The sequence below is a fragment of the Helianthus annuus genome, chromosome 17 (genome assembly GCF_002127325.2).
Source record: "Helianthus annuus cultivar XRQ/B chromosome 17, HanXRQr2.0-SUNRISE, whole genome shotgun sequence".
Classification (NCBI taxonomy): Eukaryota; Viridiplantae; Streptophyta; class Magnoliopsida; order Asterales; family Asteraceae; genus Helianthus; species Helianthus annuus.
In genome coordinates this window covers 57,752,158-57,776,754 of record NC_035449.2, presented here as the reverse complement: position 1 = coordinate 57,776,754, position 24,597 = coordinate 57,752,158, and the positions used below count along the sequence as shown (strand labels likewise).

Genomic DNA, 24,597 nt, shown 5'->3' with positions numbered 1-24,597 from the left:
TTGATATATGTTAGCTCCATGATATCTTAATACATAATTTATTTGCACCAGTGTATTATATGTTACCGAACTTGTGAGAGGGTTTTCAATTCTTTATGTAACATACACAAAAAATGTTAAATTATATTTATAATGCCAGGATTATTAATTTATAATCAGTTTGAGTTTTTTTCAAACAAACTGAATGCTTCTTGCTAAACGAACATATTTAAGCATTAAAACTCCCACTTTAACACAAAATGTTATTTATATGTTTTAACTAATTACAACAACCAATTAAACTTAAAACGTAGACACATCGTTGTAACAAGTTAGTTATAAACATCATTTTGTATATTTGCATCAATTTTTTTATAAATGGGTATTGTCAATTTAAAGTTCAACTTTTCTCGAATATGTAAAGTTATAATGAACAAATGACCATTTTCAACATATAACGTTTGACCACTTTATTAGTTTGATTATCCTTTTTAATAATGACCCGACTTGACCCAACAGGACCGAAAAAAAATTATTATATAGCGATACCCCTAAAAAATGTATGCCCCCATGATAAAAATTTCTGGGCCAACCACTTAACACATGACATTAATGTTAATTTGTACATGTTGATAATGCAAGTGAATTTGATGGTAATTTAACTTTCTTGCATATGGTCGTCCTTTGTGCCCATATACATTTTTTAATAGCTTTATAAAAAAAAAAAAATCTATTACCAACTAAAGTTTATTCTTGCAGCATGATTGCATGAAGACAAAGTAACATAATATGAATCTATCATGACTTACTAACATCATAATTCGTAAACTTGAACAGTTTTACACACAAAATTAATTTGTATGATCCAGATTTTGTAGAAAAGACACCGAAGATTTATTAAGTCTCTCACTATTCTTACACCCATATATCTTTTTCTTAATTATATTTTCTTTCATTCTATCTCTCTATATATATTTATGTATATATAGAGAAAGATAGAATGGAAGGGATATGTGAATGTTAACTCTTTCTATTAAATCTGTACAGGGACAGCTGAACTGTAGCACTCACACCTACAAAGCTCCAAAATGTGTAAATAAATAAAAAGGATTATGTCTGACTTTCTTTTAAACAAAGGAAGCATGTAAAATGGGCAGGAAAGAATCTATATTCTAATGTCACAACTATTAAACTGTAGAATTATAAACTTCGAAATTTTGTATATAATTTCCTCTGGATAAGCATATCCGTTTCATCTATTTTTCGTCATATATTTAATTTGACAAATAGCAATTCATATTCATTACTATTTTATAAATTTAGACTTTTTGGCCAATGTGTCGACAAATGCAACTGCCTTTACAAGGCACCCTTTTAACATTGGAAGTGAACATTGAATAATATCAGGTACCGTTTACTCATCATCGGTCACGTATCGGGTATATCTTTTAAGTTTGTTAAAGTTTTCGGTAGTGATATTCTTACACGCATTTCTTACTAATTTTAGTTTTATACTATTGTGTTACCCAAAGTAACAATATTATAGTAAATAAAAAGTTAGTGGATTAGTAGATTAATCTATTACCCAGAGATAAATAGAAATAATAAATATAAAAAGAAAAGTTTATGGGTATGATCTCGGTAAACGAGTATATATGTTTCCAGTAATATGGTCATGAATCATCTAATATCATAACCGTCATAAGCCTTCAAATACAATGAATTAATCTCATACTTACTTCCGTTTCCAAATACGCGTTCAAAATATTTTGAATTTTGGGTTTACCCATAAGGTTGGGTTCATTTACCAACTATGTGTATGATTCTGTATCCTCTATACGCCTTATCATAATAGCATATCCACTAAGGCCATTCGTAATGGTTAATTCCCTCTTATGAGCATTTTCTGCCATATCAAAATTATAATATCTATTATTAAGTTGTGTAATGTTAAACGCCCCAGAATGCCCTAATTACATCATACGCCTTATCATAAATAAAACTGAAGTTTTTGGCCAACCTGCAATGGTGTAAAGGTTCAGGAGGGCTTATTCCCTCAGGGGATTGGGAGGCCGATGCTGGGTGTGAAACTCCTGGGGGTTGCCGTTAGTCGTGATGCAGAGTTTATTAGTGGTATGGCTCTTAAAAGAGCGAACTGTGCAGTCGAGCTGATGAGGTGCCTTAAACGCCTACGGGACCCTCAGAGCGAGCTCCTCTTACTTCGTTCTTGTATGAGTGTTGCTAAATTGTTGTTTGGTCTTCGAACGTGTCAACCTTCTTTGGTCAGGGGAGCTGTCTCTGTTTTTGATGAAGGCCTCCGGGGAGCATTAGAGGATATTGTTGTTTGTGGGGGTGCCTTTTTTGGTGATCTCCAGTGGAGGTTGGCTTCTCTCCCGACCCGGTTCGGAGGCTTAGGGATTTGTACGGCCGAGGATGCCTCTTCATATGCTTTCGTGGCTTCAAGGGCCCAATCTTGGGGTTTACAAGACCACATACTCCGAGAATGTGGTGGGGATGTTTTAGACTCCGATTACAAGTGTTGGAAATCAGGCCCTTGATCAAATAAACAAACACGTAATATGAACAAACTTGTTCGACTCTTTTATTAATTTATCAATGAAAGCACACTAATTACAATGACCCTAACCATCTATTTATACTAAACTTATTCTAGTCCTAACCCGACTCAAACTCTATTAATAAAATAAACAAAACATCCTATCCTACCCATACTAGAATTAATTTACTTGCATGACATCCTAAACCTACCATAATTCAAAGCCTACAAACTAGATAAACCTATCTAATAAACCTAACAATTATCCATATAAAGACTCAATAAACAATTCAGTATAATTATCTATAGCCCGTCTTTATCTTTATCTCCTAATTCAAGATTAACTTCTTCATTCTCCCCCTTAATCTTGAATTGGACTCACTTCATATCCGCATCGTTATCGACTACTCCAATCCCTTGACCTCGCTTCTTGCTACTTGCTAATTCGTTCTTGCTTGCTTGTGTTCTTTCACTCTTTTCTTGCTTTAGCTGAAAACGGTTTTCTTTCTAAAACGTGCTTTCTCGCTTGATTCGAATTTGTTCTTACTTGCTTGCTTCGAATCAACTTTCTTTCTAACTTGCTATTCGAACCATGCGGTTCGGTCTTTCTCGTTCTTCTTTACAAACCACACACGTTCGCTTCTTTCTTTCTTTCGGTTATCGATTATCTTTCTTCTTTCTGATCGACTTCCGTTCTTTCTTTCTTGTGGCTTGCTACTTTCTTACTTTCTTGCAACACCATCTTTCTTTCTTTCTTTCTTATGAGGCCATCTTACTTTCTCCCGAAGCGACGCCTGCCTCTTTTTTTCACTTTCTTGTGGCGCCTCTTCTATCTTTCTTGCTTGCTTAATCCAAATTGGATTTTTACACGAAAAACTTCCCGAAAAAAAATCACCCGTTGACTTCCCTTCATGGCTAAGAAGCTTTTGAAACCCAACCTAGATTAAACCCTTTTGCTACTCCTTTTGGTCGATCAACACAACCTCCAAATATCTTTGGTTAAAAACAATATCAAAAGCACAAAGTGTATCTTTGTTTTGCTCCAAAGAATTAGCCGACAAAAATTTACTCCTTAGTTAAATTTTTCTTCCCATGCATATCCATACCCAACAACAGTAACATCACCCAAAAATCTAAGCCTGACTAAATGATCTTTATAAGCCTTATGTCCACCTCCGTATAACCTCCAATTGCAGCACCGACTTTTATTGTCACCTTCACCATTTATTTTTTCTACTCTTCTTCGTCTTCAACTTCTACCGGTTCCGCCACCATTGCAGCCCCGCGAGGGGTTGCTCCCCCTTCTAGGAAAACGACTCTCAAAACCGCAGGCACCAAGCTCTGATACCAATTGTTGGAAATCAGGCCCTTGATCAAATAAACAAACACGTAATATGAACAAACTTGTTCGACTCTTTTATTAATTTATCAATGAAAGCACACTAATTACAATGACCCTAACCATCTATTTATACTAAACTTATTCTAGTCCTAACCCGACTCAAACTCTATTAATAAAATAAACAAAACATCCTATCCTACCCATACTAGAATTAATTTACTTGCATGACATCCTAAACCTACCATAATTCAAAGCCTACAAACTAGATAAACCTATCTAATAAACCTAACAATTATCCATATAAAGACTCAATAAACAATTCAGTATAATTATCTATAGCCCGTCTTTATCTTTATCTCCTAATTCAAGATTAACTTCTTCAACAAGAGTGCGTTGGACCTTTTGCATAGTTCTCTTCCCGACCTTGATATTGGCGGTTTCTACATTAAAGACACCGCCCCTCCTAAATCCCAGAAAATTCTGGCGAATGCCTTATATGGAGAAATTGTCAAGAGGTTTGAAGAGAAGTTTGTTTTATCCCCTCGGCAAAGAGCTGTGTTTGAATGTCTACGTGCCCCACATGCTCAGGATTTTCTGTCTGTCACACCAATTGAAGGCTTGGGGCAACACATGTCGGCTGTGGAATACCGTGCTATCCTTAGATACCGACTGATGATTCCTTTGTTCCCAGTTGACGAGCCATGTCCGGTATGCCGCAAAGCGTGTTTGGATTCTTTCGGGGAGCACGCGATCCACTGTAAAGAGCTACCAGGGTTTAAATATCGGCATGATTGGGTGAGAGATGTGTTATGTGATGTTCTTAAGCGGGCCGGGATCTCTGCCAAAAAGGAGGCTCCAGTAAATTTCCTTACTGACCCCTTAGAGGGGAGGTCCACTTTACGCCCGACGGACATTCTTGTGTTTGGATGGGAAGGGGGGAAACACGCTTGTGTAGATCTAACTGGAGTCTCCCCCCTTGTCGGACTCAAGGACAAGGGCTTTGTCGTAGGGCAAGCGGTGCTCAAGGCAGAGGCGAGCAAAGTGGCAAAACATGACAAAGCTTGCCGGGAGAATCAACATGTGTTTGTCCCGTTTGCGTTTGATACCTTTGGTGGTCTCGCTCCTGAGGCTGTACGACTCTTGAATCGGGTTCAAAAAGTCGTTAATAGTAATTCTTCGTCGCTAAAGGTTTCAAACTTTGTATTTAGTAGAATTGGTTTTTCTATTCAAAAGGGGGTGGCGGCGCAACTTGTTGCCCGACTACCTGCCATTGCTTTGTAATTGCCCTTTTTCATATGGAATTTGGATTAAGACTATAATTTGTTTTATATGTGATAATATCTACTTTAAACCGATCATTAGTTTTCAATTTTATTTCTTATTGGGTATCATAGTAGAAATGCCCCTCCATCTTCATGCCCCTATAAATTCCACGTGAGGTGGTGTTAAGGGCATATAGCCACTTCACGCCCTTATAATGCCCATTACTCATGGTCTAACATGAGTGGACTTCCATGTATTTCATACCTTACGATTGTTGTGGAAACAATGTCATTATGACATTATATATAGTCCCTTTCCATTGGCTTCATTTCATCCTTGATATAGAACCTTCATAAACTCTTATCACCATGCCGATATCCCAGCCTCTTGTACCCAAATATCTAAAACAAGATGAACTCACACAGGAATGTAAGGACTTACTTTCCACCCTTCCAACTGAAAAGGGATGGGTTGCTTCAACCTTCTATAAATATCAAGGTTTTTGGCATCCTTGCAGGCATTTGCAAGGAATCCTTTCATGTCAAAAACACTTTCAGGCTCAAGACACTGATATCATTCTTGTTACCACACCCAAATCAGGCACTACCTGGTTAAAAGCCATATTGTTCACCCTACTGAACCGCACCCGTTTCCCCATATCCCAAACGAACCATCCATTACTGTCAAACAACCCTCATGTCCTGGTGCCTTTCTTGGAGATTAAGCTCTACCTTGAACATGAGAACCCAGATGTCTCATCCATCATGTCACCAAGACTTTTTTCCACTCACATGCCTAATGTCTCTCTACCAAAATCTGTCCATGATTCTAAATGCAAGCTTGTTTACCTATGTAGAAACCCTAAGGATACTCTAACATCTCTTTGGTCTTTCACAAACAAGTTACGGCTACAGGAAATGGGAACCAATTCACTAGAAGAAGCTTTTGAGAGATTCTGTGGAGGAGTTAGCATGTATGGGCCCTTTTGGGATCATGTTCTAGGTTACTGGGAAGAAAGCTTGAAGAATCCAGAAAAAGTGTTATTTCTGAAATATGAGGAGATAAAAGAGCAGCCAAAGCATTATCTGGAGAAACTAGCATGCTTTTTGGGGTGTCCATTTTCCTTAAAAGAAAAGAAAGAAGGAGTTGTTGATGACATTTTGGAAATTTGTAGCTTTGATCATCTGAGTAAACTACAAGTGAACATGGAAGGAAAGCTTCCATCTGGCGAAAACTGCAATCTTTTTTTCCGAAAAGGAGAAGTTGGTGACTCCAAAAACTATTTTTCACCGGAAATGGAAGAGAGGCTTGACAAGATCAGTAAGGAGAAGTTAGATGGGTCAGGATTAATGTTTTAGTATTTGTATGTTTGTTTGTTCTTAAATTTTTCTTTGTGTTTTCAAGGTTTGCATTATCGGTGATATACTGATATCAATGTATCTTCAATTTGTCTTAAACCAATCAACTTAAAATAATTATTTGTTTGCTACTTTATCTTAAAAAGGATGTGTGTGTTTGGATTATTAGCATATAATCATAAATTATACAGCCAAGATTGGTTGTCCCTACACACAATTGGTAAAGATCTTCTTTAATTATATCTTACTTAGAAGAAGACCGATGTTAATATCAAGACTGGTGAGGAGATAAAGGAATGAGCACTACCAAGAATACTTAGATGAGAAAATGTGATCAATATCATATTAATCACACACATTAAATTAGAGAGACAATTTTAAAGACAACAAGATATAATCTATTTTATATATAAAATAAAATGTGGTGTATACCTGTTTATTCCTTTTTTTAAATGAATATACATATATACACTCATCTTAAGCAGTGGCAGATACAGAAATTTTTTCTCAGGAGTGCGAAAACTTTTTGAAATTGTTTATCTGTCAATATATAATAATTTTTTCAACCCGATCCGATCAGATTCTGGTCGGGTTATATATCAATTATATGTGTAATAATATTTAAAATATTCGGGTCGAATTGAATCGATTGTTATACACTGGTAGGATCGATTGAATCGTATGACATCAAAAACAATATCTAAATAGAAATATATGTATTATATATTTCGTAGTTGATATATAATATGTAAATTTTGATATCATATTTGATTTCAATAAACTAAAAAAACTGCTAAGTTCAAAACTGAATTAACAATATTAAATCATTACTAAAAAAAGAAGATATCATGTGTATGTATTTGAGATGATAAATATTAAATAATATAATTAATTTAAATGATATATCATTTATCACTAGCTTACCATCATTATTACCTACTTATAAAAATTGCATTCTTTCTCTTCCTATGAAAACAAAGATGAACTCCGGCAACGGCTCTTAGTCGGAAAGGTTTGTTGAACGATTTCTTTCATTTTCTTCTCTTAACTTTAACACTCTGTTCCCGAGACTTATTTAACAGGGGGAGGGGAGGGAAAAGAGATGAAAATATAAAAAATCATGTTCCCGAGTTTCATTTAACAGGGGGAGGGGAGGGAAAATGGGAGAAAATATGACCAAATATGACCATATATTCATCCTCCCAAATTGGAGAGATTAGGAGAGAAAATTTTCCTTCCCCTTCCCTCCCCTCACCTCTCCCTGTTAAATGACTCGGGAACATAGTGTAAGTTCATGGGGTGCGATCACAAAATTTTATGGGGTGCGATCCGAATTTAAATCCGTATATTACACTACTGTCGTCTTTTAAGAGGTGCGCCCGCCCCCTTAAGCCCACTAAAGGTCCGCCCATGATCTCAAGTCCTACGAGTATTATTTTATAGGTTCCAAACTTGTCTCAAATTCCTTTCCTTGAAAAGTTTTTTTTGGATAATGGATTTAAATAATCTCAACTTTGATAGCACTTCAAATTTTCGACTTGTACCATTTCTGATGCAGGATATATACGGATATTATTTTGAAATTTTAGTTTCCTAATATTTTGTTATTTAGTTTCCTTTTGAATTATGATTCCTATCATATAAATAGGATGTCTAGGGTTATTGTTTATTTAGTTTTTTGGTTGAATTTGATTATCAAGAACTTTGTTCTTGAACCTTTGGTTCATTCTTTGATTAATCAGTTGTTCTTGAGCCATTTGATTGCACGCGAAACTGCATCAGGTGGTATCAGAGCTTTGGTTATTCAAATGGCTCTGCGTGGAGGAAGATGCTTGCTTGATCGTAGATTCGCCGACAGAGGCAACGACAGAAGTATGTTTGTTTCACGTACTCGTGGTGAAAATCGACGTCCTGTCCGTAGATCCGCCGACCGAGGCAACGACAGAGTTGATTCCGACCCATGGGATCTGAAGATCAAACGGCTTCGTCAACGAGTCCGAGATCTTGAAGAGATCATACGGCTCAGACAACGAGTCCGGGATCTTGAAGAGATCAAACGGCTCCGCCAAAGAGTCCGAGATCTTGAATTAAGACGGGAGATAGGCGTTAAGGAAACCGAATCGGGAACTATCGTCCGGGGCGATGTGAACGAGGAAGAGGAGCATCCTTTCTGCCATCCCCACCCCTGGTTCTTCGAACCTATCTATCATGAGAGTTTGACGGTTGACGAATTCAATTTGAGTACCGTCGTTTGGGACGAAAGTGATAACGAAGAAGATGCAAAGGATGACGATTTGATGACTGTTATTCTTGATGAGTTTTTAATGGGTAAAAAGCTTGTTGAAGGTGATGATGCGATGGCTACCGGTGACGCCGCGGTAGCTTTGGGTGAGTATGCGGAGGTTACGTCAGGTATATTTGATTTTTTTCATAAAAATGTGGTTGTCAACGGCGGCGATACTATGGCCGTGGGTTGTGAGGCGGTGGTCAAGGGTGGTCATGAGTTGCCCTTGGTTGACACAAGAATCTTGCCGGTTAATTTGGAAGGTTGGAACAATGCCGATTGCATCATGTTATCTCCTAAAAAGTTGGAAGTTCAAATTGGCATAGATTATAAAGTTAATAAAAATATCTTAGTATCCATAGATAAAGCGACTATACAGGATATGGTTGAATACATGCATGTGAGAAATCCACGTGTACAACCTACTGATTATCTAGCCAAATCATATGGTCTGAGATATAATTCAAATAATGCTAGTGGATTGGTGGTTTATTTGAGCAAGCCCACAACAAATATATATCCACCTTTAAGGATTAACAGTGTTAATGGTGGGTTTTTTAAGTTACCAGGTGTGCATGATAAAAAAATGGTAGTGGCCTCGCATGTTAGTGAAGATAAAGAAAAAAGTGTAGGTGGGCATACATTGAAAGTAAACCCAACAAATAATCATAGTCAACAGGAATTGTGCAATGCTTCATTCGACCCAGGTGATACGACTCTAGAGTCGGGCAAGACAAACCGTGAAGTTGGATTGTTTAGGTGGGTCGTGATAATAATAAATCAGAATCGGGTTGATGTTCCTTTTGATCCAGGTGGTTTTGATCCGAAGACAAAACTCGAGGACGAGTTTTTTTCGAAGACCGGGAGTATGATGCAGGATATATACGGATATTATTTTGAAATTTTAGTTTCCTAATATTTTGTTATTTAGTTTCCTTTTGAATTATGATTCCTATCATATAAATAGGATGTCTAGGGTTATTGTTTATTTAGTTTTTTGGTTGAATTTGATTATCAAGAACTTTGTTCTTGAACCTTTGGTTCGTTCTTTGATTAATCAGTTGTTCTTGAGCCATTTGATTGCACACGAAACTGCATCAATTTCACTTTCAACATTCAACTTATTGGCCGATAGCACTTCAAAACTAGGCAAACTTTAACCTAGTTTGCTAACATCAGCTGCCATTTCAGCAAATTTGTGCCACATCAGCTGCTGCCACGTCATAAAAAAGCCACCTCAGCTGCCACACTATCGAAAAAGCCAAGTTAGATGTCATGTCAGCGGCGACCTCAGATGTCACATCAACACACAAGTGCCACATCACCAAAACTAACTAGGTTAGAGTTTAGTTAGTTTGACAGTGCTATCAACCGATAAATTAAAGGTTGGGAGTGGTGTGACACAAATCAAAAATTAGGACTGCTATCGGCCAATTAGTAAAAATTGAGATCATTTAAATCCAATATTTTTTTCTTTTCTTTCTTTTTTACTTATAGGATAGTTTACGGGTAGAAATTTGAAGATAAAAGATTGTTGTTTTAATTTGGTTCACTTATTTAACAACTTTTAGGGGTACTCTTTCCTTATAAGTTTTGGTTATTTTTAACTGCAATTTTAGATCACTGATGCACCATTGAAGTATCATCGTGCCTTCATTAAAACCACTTGATCATATCCATCTTTACTAAGTAATAATACATATACACCAATTCAGGAATAAACCAAATAAATATGAGAAAAATGTTCTTGTGAGAATCAAACTGAGGAAGTAATGGTTTTTAAGCCTTAGCTCATCTCAAAAATGTCAATAGCTATAATTGTGCTTTCTTTTATGAGTTTTTTTTTTTTTTTTTTTTTTTTTTTTTTTCTAAAAGGGTGTGAGTGGAAAAAATATTTACCAAATTGATGTTATTGAAAAACTATTTTCTAAAATAGTATTTTCTTCAACAACTTGCTCGTTTCTCTCCAAATCTCATTAGATAACCTATAAGTTCACTAAAAGAAAAATATGTTGAAAAGAAAAAATATATGAAATTCATAACACTAATGTTCTGATCGTTTGAAAATTTATTTTTTGTTTGTTTATTTTAAATTTAGATTTTACTTGTTTTCAATGAACTGATTCTATGTTTTTTATTGAACTTAATTTTTAATTTTACAATCTGTATTCTATTTCTTTAACATTTTATTTTTAAATTTCTAAGTTTAATTGAACTTCATTTTTGTTTTTGTTTATTTTGTTTTTTCTTAAAAACGAATATAAATAAGCGAATGTGAAATGTGTCCACGTAAACAAACGAATATAGATGAACATATACTCATTTGAAGATCAAATTCTAAAGTTCGAATCAGTTCACGAGTAGTTTTTCAATCTTAAGCTTGACTCTACATTATTTATTAATTACTTTCTATTGAAAAGTGTGAGAAATATTGTGCGGCTGATGTGTGTCCTTAAGTTACATTAATTCAAAAGGGTAAAAAAGTAATTTACTCAGTAATTCAATTAAATGATAAATATTCCCATAACTGCCTAGGAGTTATTTTAGGATTCTGGTTTTTTTAAAGATCCTTTGAGAATCTGTGATTTATTTGTCATCTCGTATAAATCTTCAAGATCGCAATAAGTTATCATCATCATTGTAATACGCTTTCTTTTCTGTTCTATGCGAAAATCTATAGTGTGGCGTTTTAAACCTGCATTCATGGTGTTTTAAACCTTCAGTCCAGTATGTGTTCTTCGTATGGTATTTTAAATCTGCATTCATGGTGTTTTAAACCTGCAGTCCAGTATGTGTTCTTCGTATGTTCTTCACATAGTATTTTAAACCTACATTTACACTTGCATTAATGGTGTTTTACACCTACATTCCAGTATATGTTCTTCGTATGGTGTTTTAAACATGCATTCAAGTAGGCTTCATATCATAGTATACGTAATTTTTTTATCTATATAAATATCACAATATGGTACTCATATTAAATATTAGAAAAACATTATTATGTTGTAATTTATTTTAAAAAAAACGTTACGTATAAAAAGTTATTGATATTCAAAAAAAGATGGGTGGAACTTGTATATGCGTTAAAGTTGATGGTAGTTTCTTTATTTAAAAATACAATATAAAAATACACTATTACCCCTAATCTAGCCAAATTAGTCAAAAAAAAAAAAAGATAATTTACATTTTAAGCTCTTCTTAATCTCAACCATTAACTACAAGATCTAAGAGCTTAAAACACTTCTTACACTTCTCACAAAACCACCCCTTTTTACACTAACCTCACCCTATATATACAACATAATATATATTTATCACGGTCATTTTATTTTTAAATTATTATTATTATTATTGAAGAAAATGTATAAAACAAATTAAATAAAGCTATGTATATAACATGTGCGTTTAGATTCGTGTAACAACTTGAACTCGAGCTTGTATATTAAACAGCCTTATTTTAATTTTAGACTCGAATTTGGGCTCAAGCTTATTGAACTCAAGCTTGGATATTTTTGCGGATATTTCGGATATTTTCGGATACTTCGGATATTTCGAATATTCGGATATTCAAAAAAAATAAAAATTAATTTTTCGGATATTTCGGATATCCGAAATATCCGAAAAAATTAAAATCACTATCCGAAATCCGAATCCGAAAAATTCAGATATCCGAATTTTTGGATATCCGAATTTTCGAATATTTCGGATTCGGATATCGGATACTTCGGATATGGATAGTTTTGAACACCCCTAGCGATCAGGGGCGTAAAAACATTTTTTTACATTCGACACCGTGCGCGACATTTTTTTCCATTCGACAACGTACGAGAAACAATTTTTCAAACGTATGTAAAAACTAAAACATTTACGCGTGCTCTTTTTACGTACGTTTGAAAAATAGATTTACACATGACGTTTAGAAGAGTTCGGACCGACGATCAGGGGCATAAAAAACATTTTTTTTCATTCGGCACCGGGAGAAAAAAATATTTTACATTCAACAACTTACGTAAAAACATTTTTCATAAAAATTATTTTACGCCTTCCGTTTTTACATTTGGTTGAAAATTAGATTTATGCGTGAAGTTTAGTGGAGCTCGGGTCGGCGATCAGAGGGGTAAAACAACTTATTTTACGCATATGTCAAAACATTTTTTATTTATGTTTTTACATAGTGGTGTTCTCATACTCAGTTCATGTAAATGTTTACGCACGTTGTCAAACACTTTTTACGCACGTTTTCATAACTTTTTTACAACTTTTTTTACGCACACGTTGTCGAATGTTTTTTTACGCGTGTTGTCTTTGTCGAAAGTAAACGTTTTTTGTTTATTTTTTACATAGTGGTGTGTTGCATAAAAACATTTTTTACGCATGTTGTCAAACATTTTTTACACATGTTGTCGAATGTTTTTTAAAGCACGTTGTAGAATGTTTTTTCACATAAAAATTATGATCGAAATTACGATCGAAACATAGAAAAAACGAAAGCTCGGTTCGCAAAAAAACCAAAAACTCGAGCTCGGATCGACTCGATTTTGCCTCTAGACATGATCCCAATACCATCAAACCGATCCCCCAAAAGCAACCAAAAGTACAAAAAACTTTAAAATAAAAGCTATAAAATCAATATCGTCAAACCAATCATCCGAAATTCAACTGATTTCCTGTTTTTCAAGCAATAAAATCCGATACTCATTAGTGATTACTGATTATCCCATCCTCAAAAGGTAAATTAAAGTATCCAAAACTAACATCAAATAGTGTATTTAACTAAAAAAGCAAATAAAAAAGCCACAAGCATAGATCTGACCTTTGATCGCCATAAGCAAAGGCGTCTTCAGATCGTTACCTCTGTACCCTTTCAACTCCTCCTCGGAAACCTCGCTGATGTGTGTAAAATGCAACATATAAATTACATCAAATGAGGCATAAAACTAACCCTTTTTAGTACTAATGTTGGAAAAAGTGTTCTTTTGTCTTCCTTTTGTATTTTCAGGATCAAATGAGCTTAATTGAAAAAAAGGAACAAATATACAATCAAATCTAACATAAATACAAAGAAATGGAATAAACGTGGCATGCCTGACCCCTCGACAGCATCTTCCCAAAGCAAAAACAAGAAGAAAGCTGAGCATGGGGTTGTGCCCAGCTGAGCACGGGGCTGTGCCCAGCTCAGCACGGGGCGTGTCCAGCTCAACACGAGGCGTGTCCAGCTCAATACGGGGCCCTGCTCAACGAGCACGGGGCCGTGTCCAGGATGGTCAGCCCTGGCACAAAAGACAAACATGTAGAAGCTTCTACTGCCCACCACGGGGTCGTGCTCAGCGGACACGGGGGCGTGGTCAGCTTCCTGCAGGCGCATTTATTGTAATTGCGAATTGCAATTAATGAAGAGAGAGATTCGGATGGACATGGGGCCGTGCCCAGCGGACACGGGGCCGTGCCCAAGCTTCTGTTCAGCCTATAAATAGGAGTGTTTGGAGCTCTTGCAACTCATCCCTTGGCACACCACCTCTCTCACATTTCACCCACCACCCACCACCATCACAACACCATCATCCACCACCATCATCCATTGTCCATCATAGAGTGTGTGAGTCATCTCGGGATCCAATATTGATCGTAAGAGTTCTTGACAATCAAAGGCCATGTTTGCCTAAGTCTCTTACATCACTTGGTGAAGACAAGTGTTTAGTGTAATACTTTTTATTTTTAATCTTTTGCACTTTTTAATTGGTTTTGTATTAATGACTTTAATTACTAGTTTCTTATGTTGAAGGTGATTTTTCCTTATCGTTTGTCCGTGGTGTCTTGGCATTATTTTACTGTCTATATAAAATAAAATATTTTCACCATTCATATCTCCACGGTCTATATGGAGGTATGTTGGCTACCTGGTCAGGGGTTAAGGGAACGCTTTGGTAAGAGTCTTGCCATTGTTCAGTGTATAGATCCTGCAAAGGACATGGGTCAAATTTAGTAGGACCTTCTTCAATACCCAAAGGTATTGGATGGCGGGGGTCCAAACTCTTTGATCCCCTCATAAGTTAAACTAGTATTAAAACTTTAACCCAGCTACTTGGGACTGTATCCCTGCTGACTCAGACTACTTAGCTGAGGGTAACGTCGCCTTCAAAAGAGGGGCCTACCACATTATGCATTAATAACTTAATTAATTATCTTTCAATAATCCGACCCTTTAGGATTGGTATCCTTGCTGACTCAAACTACTAGGTTGAGGGTAATGTCGCCTTCAAAAGAGGGGCCTACTACAATAACTAAGATAATCTCTTAAACAAGTGCAAAAGTGCGAAAATAATCAAAGGTTACACTAACACACGAGTCGGATCCAAGTGATTCATCTTGCCTATCTGTTTTATTTTTATTTTATTTTCAGCATTTTAGTTAGCTTTATTTTCTTAGTTTAAAAATCTTTTTCTAACATTTTGATTTGATTAGACGTTGAGGATAAACCGGTACTAAAAGCTCCTGTGTCCTTGGACGACCTCGGTATCTTACCAACACTATACTACGTCCACGATGGGTGCACTTGCCCATATGTGTGTTTAGTGTTAGTAAATATCGTGTTTTATAAATTTAAAACTTGGCTAAAAAGTGTAAAAGGGCTTAAAATACATACCTAAATATATATATATATATATATATATATACACTAGCACGCATCAAGTTTTTGGCGCCGTTGCCGGGGACACAAGGATTTTAAGAAAGCTTAAAATCGACGGCCTAATCTGTTTTTCAAAAATTTTTCAAAACACGCGCACATTTTTCTGTATTTTAGTTTAGTTTGCATTTACAGTAGCCTGAACACGGGGCCGTGTTCACAGAACTCGGGGCCATGCTGCATATTTTTCATTAAACACCCAGATACAGAGTCTGAACACGGGGTCGTGCTCACTGAACACGCCCCCGTGCTCAACAAGACCAGTAACCTTTAATAAAACGCCCAGATACAGACCCTGAACACGGGGCCGTGTTCACCAAACACGGGGCCGTGTCCAGCCTCTGTTTCCGTCTTCATTCTTGTTTTCTGGTCCCGAGACTCAGTTGTGGTCTGTTGAGTGATCCCTATGGATCAATACTCAGGAGGCTACAACTACACCTATGAGGAGATTATATGAGAGACTATTGCACTAATTGTGGAAACCCGCACTCGGTACAATATTGTAACTTATTTCAACCATCCAATTCATACAACTATTATGAGGAGCCCAGGTACGAGCCATCGACTTCATACACATCCTATGAAGACCAAAGGTATGAACCTTCTCCCTCATACTCATATTTTGATGAACCAAGGTATGAACCCTCATACTCATACTTTGAGGAGTCAAGATATGAACCACCACCTTCATACACTTATTATGAGGAACCATGGCGTGAACAACCCACCTCATATGAGTACTATGAAGATCAAAATTACGACCCTTATCCATCATATACTTACAATGAAGAACAATGGTATGAACCATCTACTTCATATGATTACTATGAGGAACCAAGGATCGAACAACCGGATTCAAGCTTTGAGGATCCCGATCCTTTCTCTATCACCGAAGTGACCGATAGGATATTAGAACACATTAAAACTATCGAACGGTGCATAAAAGAATCTCGCGCAAGGGAAGAGGAGTCCCGCGCAAGAGAAGAATTAAATAAAGAAACGATAGTTGAAGAGTTAAAAATTGAAGAACAAATAAGTGAAAAACCGACACATGAGCTAAACAACGAAAAAGGTGAGGCCGATAATGTTAAAATTCAAGAAGAGTCTAATTTCGAAGAAATTAATCTCTTGTCACCTTCTTTTGAAAATCATTGTTTAGTATCAACTCATGCTAAGTTTTTAAAAGAGCTAAACACTAACTCAAAAATTGAAGAAATGGTAAGTGTTAAGTTAACTAATGATCAAACTTCGCTAATAAAAGAAGACCCTTTTGAAATTAACATTACACCGGTTCCATGTTTCTTTCAAAATTCCTTTACTAGTAATATCACCATTGATAAAGATCTTTGTGTTAACATAATGCCTAACTACATTTTCGAAAAATTAAGTATTAGTGATTTTTCTCCACTTCAAATACCCATTTTTCTATCCGATCGGAAAGTAATAAAATCAATCGGTGTAATTGAGGATGTCTTGGTTCAAACAAATCAAATGGTAATCCCAACCGACTTTGTCATCCTTGATGACGCTCCTCTAGTGTTGGGACGACCATTTGTAAAAACTCATGAAGCTTTGAAAAACCGGAAATACAACCTACCTCTTCAATTAGGGGCATTCAAAAGGAGCATTGATCTTGAGCGCTCAATGAAATATCCTTTTGGCAACAATGACCCCCTAATTGAAGATGAGCCAGAACCACCTGATAAGGTGGGTCTAGCCAAGTACCCTTATAAACGTGGCGCACCACGGAGGCATTCCACGGAACTATCCTTAGTTTTAGTTTAGATTAACTTTTATGTTTTCTAGTTTAGTTTTACTTTTCAGGAATAAAAACAAACTCGGGATGGTGAAGGATATTAAAGGAAGCTTGAACCAACACCCCATGCACAAAAACAGAGCCTCCCAATAATTTTTCTTCATTACAACAAGTTAAGCACGGGGCCGTGCTCAATCCAACACGCCCCCGTGCCCAAGGTTCTGTAGAAAATGCCCAGTTCAGGTAACTGGGCACGGGGCCGTGCTCACTGAACACGCCCCCGTGCCCAGCCTTCTGTTTACTTTTGGTACTGCCAGTCTGGACACGGGGTCGTGCTCAGCCAACACCACCCCGTGTTCAGCTACCCAGTACCATAAAATCTTGTTTTTAACCCACTTTTACACATTTTAATCAACCGAAAAACTTATTTTTGGGACACATTGAGGACAATGTGTAATTTAAGTGTGGGGGGATGCTAAAACTTTGAATCTTACAAGTCCTAATTAACAAGCCTTACACAAAACTCTATTGGAACTGCTAGTCACCCCAATTTTTTTAAAAAAATTTCATTTTACTTGTCTAAGTTTAAGTTGGGAATTTCAAGTTCTAACAAGGTTATATTTTTACAAATTTACAACCAATAGCGTCGTGATAAAAAGAACCAACATAAGAAAATTATGAAACGGCATGACAAACTTAGTTAAAATTTGATTATATATACTTGATCACATAAAAACCCATACCCACAAAAGTGAGTTTTGAGCCTTTATTGAGCATACAAATACATATCTTTACACTAAATGCTCATTTTTCGTTTCTTGTGTGAATAGCCGCTTGGTTCTTACGAATCTAGAACTTGCCACGACAATGCATTCCCAGTCCTTACCAACTTAAACCCGAGTAAGTAAATGATGGAGGCATTAGGACTAACCCCTTTTTATTTCTACACCATTATTTTTTTATCACCTACCCAAAATCCCCCTAGTTAACCCCTTTGAGCCTAAACCTTTTCGTTTCTTAACCCAAAACAAACACCCTTTTACCCACCAAAACCTTTTTATTTTAAACCCTTTGTTTTAGTAACAAGCTCGGTTTTTCTTATGACTTCCTTATGTTGAAAAAAAAAGAGAAAAAAAATATATGATGATGATGAAGCCAAAAGAAATAAACAAACAAGTTTATCAAAAAGAACTTTGTTTGAAAGAAATGCTTCATCAAAATAAAAAGTTATGAAAAATAAAAAGTCTTCCGAAAGACCGATGCTTTTTACGCCTTTCGCCCTTTTTCTACTAACCACTAACCCAACCACCTACCTTTAACCCAAGCCTAACCCTTCACCCAAAAGTCCTCTTGATATTTACAAAGGTATATAGTTAAAAAGGAGGAGGATTGATTGCTTGGCAAGCTTATGGTAGGAGTAAGTTCCATGCCGCTCTCGAGTGTTTCACAAAAATACATCTTCGGCCGAGTGTTGAGTGATCCCCCGTGAGGTATGTGAACTTGTATATAAATAGAATTTTAAAAAGGCGTGTTATGCCCAAATAAATAATTTCTCTTATGAAAAGTTCAAAATAAATCATAACGAATAGGATTGTAAATAACAGAAAAATAAAGCCTAATAAAGAATCTTGGATTCCGACACGCTAGACAAGCCCAAAACTTCTCTTCTACCCATTCCATTTGGGCGTGTAAGCCATATTATAAAGAGTTTTGCTTGAGGACAAGCAAAGATTCAACTGTGGGGGTATTTGATGTGTGTAAAATGCAACATATAAATTACATCAAATGAGGCATAAAACTAACCCTTTTTTAGTACTAATGTTGGAAAAAGTGTTCTTTTGTCTTCCTTTTGTATTTTCAGGATCAAATGAGCTTAATTGAACAAAAGGAACAAATATACAACCAAATCTAACATAAATACAAAGAAAGGGAATAAATGTGGCATGCCTGACCCCTCGACAGCATCTTCCCAAAGCAAAAACAAGAAAAAAGCTGAGCATGGGGTTGTGCCCAGCTGAGCACGGGGCTGTGCCCAGCTCAGCACGGGGCGTGTCCAGCTCAACACGGGGCATGTCCAGCTCAATACGGGGCTGTGTCCAGGATGGTCAGCCCTGGCACAAAAGACAAACATGTAGAAGCTTCTACTGCCCACCACGGGGCCGTGCTCAGCGGACACGGGGGCGTGGTCAGCTTCCTACAGGCGCATTTATTGTAATTGCGAATTGCAATTAATGAAGAGAGAGATTCGGATGGACACGGGGCCGTGCCCAGCGGACACGGGGCCGTGCCCAAGCTTCTGTTCAGCCTATAAATAGGAGTGTTTGGAGCTCTTGCAACTCATCCCTTGGCACACCACCTCTCTCACACTTCACCCACCACCCGCCACCATCACAACACCATCATCCACCACCATCATCCATTGTCCATTATAGAGTGTGTGAGTCATCTCGGGATCCAAGATTGATAGTAAGAGTTCTTGACAATCAAAGGCCATGTTTGCCTAAGTCTCTTACATCACTTGGTGAAGACAAGTGTTTAGTGTAACACTTTTTATTTTTAATCTTTTGCACTTTTTAATTGGTTTTGTATTAATGACTTTAATTACTAGTTTCTTATGTTGAAGGTGATTCTTCCTTATCGTTTGTCCGTGGTGTCTTGGCATTATTTTACTGTCTATATAAAATAAAAGATTTTCACCATTCATATCTCCACGGTCTATATGGAGGTATGTTGGCTACCTGGTCAGGGGTTAAGGGAACGGTTTGGTAAGAGTCTTGCCATTGTTCAGTGTATAGATCCTGCAAAGGACCTGGGTCAAATTTAGTAGGACCTCCTTCAATACCCAAAGGTATTAGATGGCGGGGGTCCAAACTCTTTGATCCCCTCATAAGTTAAACTACTATTAAAACTTTAACCCAGCTACTTAGGACTGTATCCCTGCTGACTCAGACTACTTAGCTGAGGGTAACGTCGCCTTCAAAAGAGGGGCCTACCACATTATGCATTAATAACTTAATTAATTATCTTTCAATAATCCGACCCTTTAGGATTGTATCCTTGTTGACTCAAACTACTAGGTTGAGGGTAACGTCGCCTTCAAAAGAGGGGCCTACTATAATAACTAAGATAATCTCTTAAACAAGTGCAAAAGTGCGAAAATAATCAAAGGTTACACTAACACACGAGTCGGATCCAAGTGATTCATCTTGCCTATCTGTTTTTATTTTTATTTTATTTCAGCATTTTAGTTTGCTTTATTTTCTTAGTTTAAAAATCTTTTTCTAACATTTTGATTTGATTAGACGTTGAGGATAAACCGGTACTAAAAGCTCTTGTGTCCTTGGGCGACCTCGGTATCTTACCAACACTATACTACGTCCTTGATGGGTGCACTTGCCCATATGTGTGTTTAGTGTTAGTAAATATCGTGTTTTATAAATTTAAAACTTGGTCAAAAAGTGTAAAAGGGCTTAAAATACATACCTAAATATATATACACACTAACACGCATCACTATCCGAGCTAATTCGGCGGCGGAAGAGGCTGCTGTCTTCTTTGTACAATCGAGACCGTGGCGACGGATTCGAAGAAGCCAAAGAGGGCATAGTATCAGGCGAAGAAGCCGGAGACGGCATAGTATCCGATGAGATTTAAAGCGAGTAGAGTTATGAAATTCGCCGGAGATAAGGGTTAGATGGTGGATTGGACTTTGATTTTCTCTCTCTAAAATTTGGGATGGTGGAATTGGGTTTGGATTGAGAAATATAATAAGTATAAAGCAGATAAAATGAGAGAGATATTTTATGTCAGACATATAAATGATGATGTGATGTGTTTTAGAAATAAGAGAGAAGGGATGTGACATTGAGAGAAAAAGACTAAAATACCTTTTTTGAATTAAATTGATCATAGGTGATGTGTTAAAATTCTATTGGATGGTAGTGGTTCCTCTTTGAACCGAATTATATATATACATACATACATATATACATACATACGTATATATATATAGGGTCAGGATTTAGAGAAAACGTGTCACACCCCCAAAAATACCACAAGCGGAAACCCCCGCGAGGCGTGTGACGTACCAGGATCTAGCCACTAATCACATTGAACCATAAATATATCAATAAAATAAAACTTTCCATTAAATGAAATTGTATAATTCAAACACCAGTTAGAAAATCAATTCAGCGGAAGCATAATAGTTTGTTTATATGAAAATGTTCAAAGCAATGCAACATCGAGAAGCGTTCCAAATGTCACGACCCATGACCACTCCAGTTTCCCAGACAGCAAGTTCCATGACAGTGTACCTAAGGACCTGCAAGCATGCAGAAAAGTGTATCAGACAACGCTGGTGAGTTCACAGTTTGTTTAACCGTTTGTTACCAAGTATTAACTTATGTTATGTTGATAATAACTCGATACCGCAGACGACTCCTTTTTGCCCTTCTCCAATGCTCTATCAAACAATGGTCATGATTTTTAAGTTATTAGTTCACGCCCGTGCTATCCAGGTACGTCGTGAGGGTGCCAAACCTAATAGCGCTATCAACTAATAACCCCGTTGCCCTACAAGCAACTAACCCGGTAGTATGATGGGACTTAAGTGATAGAAAGTGAGTGTATTATCCAACATCAACAATTATTGAAAACCGCCTCACATCCCCTCCAAGGATGTGGGTTTACAAAAACCCGTTTAATTGTTTATCTGTTTGATTATCCCCACCGGATGCATGCTTGTTTTGAGAGAAGTGAACTCACCTTAGTTTTGCTCGGTATGTTAAGTTACCCATTCCAATTCAATCAACCAACCCTACTGTGGTTACCAAGGAAATCAGTTTCATAGTCAAACAAGTCACGTAAACTCACAGTTTGAATTCATAGCGAATATCACATAACAATTATTCAATCTCATACAGGTCATAACTATTTGACACCTTACTGTTGAAAAGATTCTATTCATTTGTTCACATTGCAGCATCTCCACGAAGAACTAGTTCTTCGTGGGATGTCCTCACGGCGAAAGACCCTCTCGACGAAGAGCAATACTTCGTCTAGATGTGTGTCGACGAGAACCTATGTTGTTCGTCAATGACCAGTCGACAAAGGATCAGGTCCTTCGTCAACATGGGTTCTTCATGAGGAGGTCTTTCATCGCTGCATGTCATCAGTTGGTCAGTAATAACAACCCTAAGTGCCGTCGTTCCTCAAAACTAACACAGTTAATCACGTACAATCAGGACCGTTAGTTTCTCAAACAAACTGACATCAATCCAACCAAGACAATGATCATCGAAACACACAAGATTCATTAACACTTTCATCATGCAAACCCTGATCATGGCAGTTTCTTATTATCGCATAACCATATTACAAACACCCTAATTGAACCCTCCAAACCAGATTTGTTGAACAATTATCTTTATTAAATCCTAATGGGTATGCCACTCATGTTTGACAATCAATAGTACTTGCACATTCAAATTAATCACATATAGTCCTATGTCGCACATACACCACAATTAATCATATCATTCAATTAAGTCAAGATCATTCGACAAGATAATTTAATTAATCACCATAACAAAGAACTCGTTCACAGGGATGATACTAACCGAAGAATAGGTGTGCGAGGAACGAGAATAGTCTTCACGAGTGAAGAGAAAGCTTCAATACCCACAACTGCCGTCGCACAGGAGGAGGAGGAAGGGAAAGTGTGTTTAGGGTTTTGTGTTTACGGTTCCAAGATATGAGAGATTTATACACATAAGATGACAGTCGGGCAGTCTGGGCCGCAAATAAACCTGGGCCGAGGCCCTTTTTGGTGAAAGACCTCATGGCGAAGAACCTCCTTCGTCATGGGGTCTGGGGAGAAGAACCTCAATTCTTCGTCGACATGAGCTTGGGACGAAGAACCTAGTTCTCCGTCGACTTGGGTTTTTCGTCGACATGAGTGTGGTACGCACAAGTTAAGACTAAACATCAAACATTAAACAATTCATAAGTTTTCATGAAACACCCAAACATAGCAATAATCACTCAAACATCGTGCACATGATACAATGTAAAACAACTTGCGAAAATAAACAAATGATGCGTAGAGGAAAGACCTTGAAATCTCGGGTTGTCACATCATCCCCAACTTGAAAGAAATATCGTCCCGAAATTTGATAAGTAACCCAAAGCGGCAAGGTGTTAGATCAGGATGACTGTGGATTTTCCCCGGGTGCCACATCATCCCCAACTTGAAAGGGAATTTCGTCTTGAAATTCACCAGTTGCATCAGGATTAGATTAGTCAGTTGGGAAAAGGTGAGGATACTTGAGCTTCATCTGATCCTCACGTTCCCATGTGAACTCCGGTCCACGTCTTGAGTTCCAACGGACTCTCACGATCGGAATTAGGCTATACTTACGGACCTTGACTTCCCGATCCATAATTTCGATAGGTTCTTCGGTAAACTGCAACTTGTCATCGATTTTTAGTTCTTGCAACGGTACCACAAGTGTTTCAATAGACAAACACTTCTTTAATTGTGAAACATGGAAGACATCATGAACGTTACCCAACTCAGCAGGTAACTCGAGCTTATACGCCGCATTATCAATTCGTTCCAAAGTCTTAAACGGCCCGACACAACGCGGATGGAGCTTGCCGCATTTCCCAAAACGTACTACACCCTTCCAGGGTGAGACTTTCAGCATGACACGATCACCAACAGCGAACTCCAAAGGTTTCCTACGCTTCTCAGCGTAGCTTTTCTGGCGATCACGCGCTGCCGCCATACGATTTCTGATCTGAACAATCTTCTCAGAAGTTTCAAGCACAAGTTCTGGACCTGTGATTTGGCTGTCGCCTACTTCAGCCCAACAGAGAGGAGATCGACATTTTCATCCGTACAAAGCCTCGAACGGAGCTGCCTGGATACTGGTATGGTAACTGTTATTGTAGGAAAACTCCACCAAGGGTAAGTGTCTCTCCCAACCTTTACCAAAATCAATAACGCATGCCCGCAGCATGTCTTCTAATGTCTGGATAGTTCGCTCACTCTGACCATCCGTTTGAGGGTGATAGGCAGTGCTCATGTCAAGACGTGAGCCAAATGATTTGTGCATTGCTTGCCACAAATCGGATATAACGCGCGGATCACGATCAGAAATAATGGAGGTTGGCACCCCATGCCTGGAAACTACTTCCTTTAGATAGATACCAGCCAGCTGCGAGAACTTGTCAATTTCTTTTTTGCGAGGAAGTGCGCAGATTTTGTTAGATGTTCAACGATCACCCAGATGGTATCATTTCCGTTTTGAGTTCTTGGCAATCCAGTGACGAAATCCATAGCAATTTGTTCCCATTTCCACATGGGT

General features: G+C 37.4%; 1 protein-coding gene across 1 annotated transcript; it reads left to right on the top strand.

Annotated features, from left to right (window-relative positions):
* The first annotated feature begins 5,373 nt into the window (after window positions 1–5,373).
* On the top strand, window positions 5,374–6,630 carry LOC110922206 (cytosolic sulfotransferase 5). Its single transcript, XM_022166516.2, has one exon. The coding sequence runs from the start codon at window positions 5,510–5,512 to the stop codon at window positions 6,497–6,499; it is 990 nt and encodes a 329-aa protein (XP_022022208.1). The 5' UTR covers window positions 5,374–5,509; the 3' UTR covers window positions 6,500–6,630.
* The last annotated feature ends 17,967 nt before the right edge of the window (window positions 6,631–24,597 follow it).